The following is a 7,829-nucleotide window of genomic DNA, read 5'->3' as shown; positions in this document are numbered from 1 at the left end:
CTGAGCCAATGTTAAAAAAAAATCACAGTAACAGAACATTTGTTAATGACAACTGACAAATTTATTAAAAACTAGGCAAAAGGCACAATGAATTGCATTCTTCAAGTATTTGCATAGATGCACAGAGAGCATTATTGTAAACCTTTACTGTGTGGACATAAGAGAAAGTGAGATGTATTTTTGTACATGTTCTTCCAAGTAACATTGCATTTTAAAAAAAATGATCATATTTTAGCATCTTTATTCCTCCTACAGTTCCCCTATTATTGTTCATTCAACTGGCACACACGTGAAAATTTGATAGGACTTAAAAAAAAAAAAAAATACCTTTTAGAGATTTTAGGATATTCCAGTAATAAGTTTTCCACCAGGGTTTGGGCATCTCTAGATGTTCTCCGAGCTTTGTATATATGAGGACGTTTCTTACGAGCTTGACCCCATGCTCACATGGAATGCAGTAAAAATATTCTTACTGATTTTTGGTGGTCATTTGATAAAGATCAGGGGCTGTAGCAGAAATATACTGTTGTCTGCAGTTAAAAAATCCAGTTCTGGTTGAATTTGTACTAACTACAGCAGACATTGTATGCACCCAGCTTACTGCAGACAAGACTGCTGGGTCTCCACCTGTGAGCAGTAAACAACAAATCTGGGGGTTTGAATATAGCTTGTTTACATGTAAAATGACCCAACTATAGAAAAAGACAATATAAAGATTAGAAAGGTAAAGCCTTTCACCTGACAGCCATTATTTCAGAGAGGAGTAATTTAGGCTGGTTTCTTTTTTGGGCATACAGAAGGCAAGAAAAAGTCCAAAATGATCAAGATAAGGAATAATCAACCGGAAATTCAAGATACACCCTGTATGCTGTTTCCTTGTGAAGAAAGAGGTAGTAAAGTTGTGAAAAATGGTGTGGTTTCAGTCATCCTACAGATACACTGCTAAAAATAACTTAATGAGTGCTCAAGGCTTTGTCTGTTGCTGTTGGTTCTTCTCCCTCCTCCCTCGACCCCATCAGCAGAGCTTTGGTAAACAGAACCATCAGAACAACATTTCTTTTTCTTTAAGCCAATAATACAATTTCTCACATGTGCAGCAGCAAGCACACTGTTTGAAGAGTTGTCCATAACAAAATCACACACAACACCATATTATTACAACCATAGCTCCAGAACTCATTGTGTTCTCCTAGGAAATAACTTAAAGGAAAAAGAGGAAAAAAAAAAAAAAAAAGTAAAAAAGAAAAAATGGCATAACCAAAGGTCTTAATTTAAAACCCTGAGGAAGAAAACGTACAAAAGCCCAAACAATTAGGAGAAAAAAACAAATTCAGAAGGGAGGGTCCTCAGAGTTAGAACCATCAGCTGCTTAAAGTGCACATGGACAGCTCTCTCCATCTGAGTCCTTGAGAAAAATCCGTGGAGTAAATAAGCTATGCTAAAAAAGCACCATGTGTCATATTAATATTTCTGCTGTCTTACCACCTGGGCAACATTAAGGTAGATTTCTCACTGGTATGGGAGCAGACAGCCTGTGCTGAATTATTGCTCAGCACAGACCAAAATCCTGAAAAGACACATGCAAAAGTGTCTACTGATTATCTGTGGTACCGCATGGTGGAGAGGAGGTTTCAGCACTGCTTTTGCTGTGCTTCCTTCTGGCCATTTGCTCCATGTCTTGGCTGGAGAGTGTCCCTGTCGTACCTTGGTTGTGTCCCAATGACATGGATGAGAGTGCATGAGCAATGCTGCTGATGCTGTCAGGTCCTACAGCACCAAGACAAGATAAGCAAGTGCTGGAGGACAGACAGGCTGCAAAACCCTTGCTGAAGATGGTTTTATGGGGAAATAATTAATACACTCTATTAAAACTAACCAGATTCCACAGTGACTCACAAATGATTTTAACCAGTAATATTCCCATGGTTTGCTCTCTGTTGTGGCCCAGTTTGCCAGCCACTGTAAACTGAATAAATTGAAGAAAGTTATCAACAGCTGCCTCCTGGTCTCCCAAGAGGCAATGGTTTCTCTATAGCACCAACATATGCTTCTGCAGCTGCTTGGATGGGCTGAGAAAGCAAACAGGACTTGCTCTTACATGAAAACCCATCAGGGCCATCACCCGCACTGCCTGAAAACACTTAAATAACTGTTAAAACCACCTGAAGCCTGCATCACCCCATCCCTGCATTGGATATTGCACAATAATATATAAATACCGTATAAACAAGTCATCCCTATATGGAAAAGGATATTAGCAGATAGGGGTTCAGCTTGGCGTGTACCAGCTCAGTTCCTGGGCACACTCCTGCCAAGCCTGACTGCAGCTTGTTGAGTCACATAGGAAACAGATGAAACCAAGGGAGAGGAACTGAGAAATCATCTGTGGCCCTTGATTGTGGTGTTTTTTTTGTTTGGTTGGTTGGTTTTTTTTTGGGTGACGAAGGCCATTCAGTCCCTTGTGAAGGCTAGAGTCAGCTGGGAACAGACTGGTTCATGGGTGCACACGGAAGCCCGACTGTCCCGCTCTCAAGAAGTTTCCTGCTCCAGCTGTCCCGACACTGGTATTCTGGATGAGACAGAAAATAGGGAAAAGAGAGGGGTGAGCACTGATGAAAGAGAAAAGGCTTTCCTGAGCTGCTGCTACAGCAGGCTGGGGAAGGCTGTCCCCATTCAACACTGCACATTCACCCTAATGGGTCACATAGGAAACTATGCTGCTCTCTGCCCATAGCACGATGATGTTCATGCAGGATTTGTCACTTAAACAGCCAGCCTCAAGTATGGTTCAGGCTGGAGGCTAAACCTATGGTGTGTAGAGTGGAGGTGTTTTGTCTTAAGGGGTCCAGATTGCTAGAGCTGAACTCAGCAGCATAAAGTGCCTTATTAATTTTTCTTGTTAAGGACAATTTTGATAAACGTTCCTCAGAGAAAGCATATCAGAGTGGCTGGAGAGTGTTCCTGACCCTTGGAGGGTCCTCAAACCTTGTCTGGGCCTTTCTGTGTTGCTGCTCTTCGTTTTGTGTCACACCTTGACTCCCTCTGCTCAGCCCTACTCACATGAAAACTTTATCTGAGGAAGTGCCCAGGGATGTGGAGAACTGAATCAGTTGTTCCAGAATGTGGCATGGCTGCTTATAGTGCCTGCACCGAGCAGTTCTTGGAGCCTGATCCCTTTTAGGATCAGTCACTTTCGCTGCAGGATTTAGGATCAGGCATATTGTTTGACGCAATAAATGCTTCATACATACTAAGTGAAAACAGAGGCCTCTGCAACAAAGCCATGCAACACAACAGCCTTTCCACTGCCACCCGCTGGGGCTGTGCAGAGGTGTTTTACAGCATGAGAGCGAGGTTACACCCCCAACAGTCAGACCACGTCCTGTCAGTGAGGGCTTGTGGCCTTGTCACCACGCTCAGTGCCCACCTGCCCCGCAGACTGCAGCTGTCCTGGCGTCTTGGGGCGGGCAGGAGGCAGCGGGAGGGCAGGGCTGTCCCCGGGCCTTCCTCTGGTTCTGTTCGGGACTGGGTTGGCTGGCAAAGCTCTTTGGGGTGGCTGCGGCCTAGAAACGTCCTACACAAGAAAGAAACAGTTTTGAGTTGTCAGCCCAGAGAGACATCCGACCTGAAAGCAGAAAGAATGCTTGTATTCACTTCATGGGGCCTGAGCTTCTGAGCATGGCCAGAGGTCCTTCAGACCTCTTGGGTTTTTAATTTTTGAGAAGTCAGAGACAGAAGGCTGGGTATGCTGCTGCCCAGCTTGAGGTCTCTGCTTTGGAGTTAGCACAGTGATAGTACAATCTAATGGCTGCGTGGTGCAAAGCAGGAGAAACCTTATAGACCAGGCAGGAGGCCCCACCACACCTCAGCCCACAGCATCTCTGCATGAGACAAAGGACTGATGGAAAAACCACGATTACCTCCTGGCATGCAAAGACCTCTCTCTCTCCGACACAGGGAGGGTGTACAGGAGCTGCTGCTGTTGCTTATAATATTTGTGCAGGGGATTAGTGGTTTTCAATCTGTAGCTTTTCAACTATCAAGTTTCAATGAAGACCAGATGGTTTTAGGCTGCTGGGCAGCTGGCGTCTAACCAAGCACAACCAAACAGGATGACATGGTTACCTTGCTTTGCCTCCTAAATGAAGCTGTGGGCTGAAAGCACATTATGTTATAGCTGCTAAGGGATCCAAAAGTTTTGAGTCTTGAATTTTCCATGCAATTGGGAAAACTATATTCTAGAGCCTTTAAATTACACACATTATTGATGCATCTGAAGTTGGAAGTGAGTTTCACGTGCATACATTCACTACACGATAGTGAACCTCACGTAGGATGTACGGGCATGGCCATACAATGACTGTCAACCCTGCGCACATATGTTTGCCCATACACAAACATACTCTCAGACCTCCTACATTCAGTTATTATTTTGTTTGTTCACACAGCTGTCCCTAATAGGATACTCTGAGCATTATATTTTCCATTTGTCTAATGAATTTCAGCATAAAGCATGCCCCTGGGGAGAAGTTAGGCACACGAGAGCTAACTGACTGTTGTTGCTTAGTTTCTGTGCTAAGTCACTAGCTTACAGGTGTTGATTTAATAAACACAGCTGCATTCAAACTTGGAGGGCACCCAAAAACCCTGCAATCTCCTTAGACTATGTATAAACGCAGTGTTTGGTGGCTGTATCGGCTGATGTCTGGGGATTAACTGCTCTCCAAGAACCTTGCCCTATGACTGAAGGAGGGACAAAGCAGGCTAAACACCACCGAGAGCTGGGTCCAAAGAGCTCATATTGGGACTGCAAGTAAGCAAATCTGGCAGATGCTGCAAATGTCTAGGAAGGACACAGACACTAGCAAACAGTGAAATTGATGACTTCCTCTCTATATCTTCTAGATCTTGTGGCTCTTCTCCAACCCAGAAATGGCAAGGTTGCTTTTGGAAATCCTAGGACAAATGTTCTGTCTAGTAGGTCTGACATATAAAGAGACTGGATGTGTTGGAGAGGGAACACAATGGAGACTGTGGGGAACTTGTCAACAAGCAGCTGGGAAGGATACCTATTCCTTATTGATTAGAGTCAGCTTCCTGCTTTTGTTTTAGTTTTCTTTCCTGCCGAAGTGCCGGCTGTTCATAGGAACAATGGAGCTAGAAACAAATCCCATTCAGTAAAATATTTTGGTTTTGTTTTCCTCTATATCCTTTGGAGAGACTGCCTGAGCCAGCCTCCTGCTTTCCCCTACAACTGAGGCCTTTCCTTCTCTTCTGGGCCTAACAAAATAAAGCTAGTTGGGGAATATTTTGGTAAAATGGGTTTAAGTCAGTCTGAGTGATCTGCAATTTTTTCACAAGCATGTGGGATCTTTATTAAGCTTAGAACAAAACCACCAGCAAGAGAAGTAAATAAGTACCCCATAGCCTTAAAACCCTCAAAGTAACTTGTGGTTAGGATGCTCCCATAAGACAGGGTCAGTCTGGGTAAAGTCTTACATTTCCTATGCAACATACTAATGGTCCCATTTTTGTTCCTCATCCAAATAAAAAATAATTTGCTCCATGTATTCTTTGTGAAACAAAATATGTTTCACAATGCTGATACTGACAAAAGGGCTTTCAAAGAATTGTAAACACTTTAAAAGCCAGAGTTTATGGTAACTTAAGACAAAGAAATATCTTTGAACAGCCCAAGGCTCCAAATATGCATTTGATCTGCAGATTAAAAAATGTTTAGATGACCTTGGTAAAGGGAATACCACCTCGTGATCGAGGTTACCTGACTTCAGCTCCAGCTCAGAGGTATCTGGGGACCTGAACTAGTAATTGTGTGTGCTAACAGCCAGCACAGCCATTGTCAGCTACACAACAAAGCAAGAAGGACTCCGAATTACTGTATCCCACCCACAACATCAGGGTTAAAGGGGCTTCACTCAGAACAAACCTCCCCATCCAACCATATCTGTAGGATGGCAGAATGACCTCATACCTGAGAGCCTGGTGGCTTGGGGGCAGGAGGTGCTGGCCTGCTCGGGGGTGTCCGCCAGGTGACGTCCTTTGCTGGTGCCAGCTGTGCCACCCCAGCAGGTTTCCCCATGCTGTGGTTGTAGCCGTTGGAGAAGGCAGACGGCTGCTGCATATTTATTTGGAGGCAGGGAGGTGGCCGGGGAGGAGGTTTTGATGGGATTTCAGGGATATCAATCACCTGTGCAGAAGAGCCACAAATCCCAGGAGATGATATGTCCACCTCAAATGACCTCTTTACTCTCTACTATTCTTTTGAGGATCTACGTGAGGTCTTTCAGTCACATAGCAGGAAATATCAGCTGCAACACCTGGGTGTTATGTGTCTAGTAGGTGCTGATTAGACAGACTAGGACAATTTGGGATATTGTGAGGTAGAAACAGGAAATGAGAGAACAGACTATCTCAGGCATTAGCACTGTAAATAGCTCTTGCAAATCAATCCAGGTTTGCGATTGCTGCAGTTTTGAAAGGGGGGATGTGACAGGAGAGAATCCATCAGGACAGACAGGTGGCCACAGGCCTGGCCAGGTCCCATCTCTCTCCTTGTAAGAAACAGCTGGAAGTAGATGCTATGCTCAGCTCCCACTGACTTTCAGCCATGGGGCACATCTGTCTATTTTCCTCATTCTTTGAAAAATCCACCCCTTAACTACAGTTTGAAAGGGAACCAAATCCCACTTTGTAGGGCAGCTGCAGCTCCCCTGGGAAGTGGAAGGTGACGTTGCCTCTACCTTTCTCTGCATCTGAGGGGTTTTCAGCTTGAAGGCAGGGTTCGCATGGCCATTTCCAGAGGTGTCACTGACAGTCAGAGAAAGAAAAGAATAAGAGTTATTTCCTGGATTTTTCTCATTTTTCTTTGTTGTATTTTGTTATAATTTAACCAAAGTCAACGAATGAGAAGCAAATACTGACTATACCAACAAATCAATACAGTTATACTCCTCACAACCACTGCAATTTCTCTTCTGTGCTGACACTGAAAGGGAGCGGATGGAAGCAGACAAGGCACAGCACTGATCATTTACCTGAACTGCGGGGCCTTCTTGTGAGAACAGATGACAAATTTATTCCAGCATTTCAGATAATACAACAGAAGCATGATTCCAATGAGAAGGAGAATGGGAGCCAGGATTGCCAGAGTTATCACTGCTGCTGAAGAGCCTGGGGGAAAGAAAATACAGTTTGTTAAATGGGAAATCCTCTGCTTCTAATTTAACCCAAGTCTTTCTGAAGTGCCATCACAGTGAGTTGATCCCACTCACCTTCTGGCATGGGAGGGCCACTGTCCATGCTTCCTCCTCTCCCCTGCTTGTTGCAAAATGGGGGAGCCCATCCCGGGTTGCAGTGGCAGTTCTTGTTGTTGTTGCAGACCTGGGGAGGAAAGACTCAGAGACTCAGTGCAGTGTTTAATTTCATTCTGTGGAACAGCTGCCATTTGCTCCCTGTAACCTTAAGGGCCATACAAGAGGAAACAGACTGAGAATGAAAGAGTGGGATGGGTCCTGCTCACTGTTGGGCACATCCCGGGGCCTCCCAAGCTGCCCAAAGGCACACACTGCTGCACACCGTGGTATTTACTGCTCCTCTTCATTGCCCAACTAGACCATGGAGAGGGAGAGATGCTGATGTTAAATGTTTTCTGCTAGAAACGTTAGCAAAAGCTCTAAAGTATTCCCACCACCCTTTTCTTTCCATCCTCTGGGGGAACAGCAGAGCAGAGCTTCGGATAAACTGTTCTAAACATGAGTTTTTACTTTCTCTTAGTAAGCCTGGTCTTTTTGGATTCAGCCTAAACTGGG

General features: G+C 44.6%; 1 protein-coding gene across 1 annotated transcript in view; it reads right to left on the bottom strand.

Moving 5' to 3' along the window:
* Positions 1 to 2,494: 2,494 nt before the first annotated feature.
* Positions 2,495 to 7,829, bottom strand: part of ADAM19 (ADAM metallopeptidase domain 19) — a gene marked incomplete at both ends in the record, with an annotated part of 31,845 nt that continues 26,510 nt past the window's right edge. The window contains 6 exons of the mRNA XM_084295458.1: positions 2,495 to 2,569; positions 3,428 to 3,574; positions 5,993 to 6,208; positions 6,762 to 6,828; positions 7,056 to 7,191; positions 7,293 to 7,401. Of these exons, the coding sequence (XP_084151584.1) occupies positions 2,495 to 2,569; positions 3,428 to 3,574; positions 5,993 to 6,208; positions 6,762 to 6,828; positions 7,056 to 7,191; positions 7,293 to 7,401 (750 nt within the window). The remainder of the gene's footprint in view (positions 2,570 to 3,427; positions 3,575 to 5,992; positions 6,209 to 6,761; positions 6,829 to 7,055; positions 7,192 to 7,292; positions 7,402 to 7,829) is intronic.

The sequence above is a fragment of the Netta rufina genome, assembly GCF_964035555.1.
Source record: "Netta rufina genome assembly, chromosome: 14".
NCBI lineage: Eukaryota > Metazoa > Chordata > Aves > Anseriformes > Anatidae > Netta > Netta rufina.
Note: the sequence above shows the minus strand (reverse complement) of the source record. Positions and strands in the feature narration are given on the sequence as shown.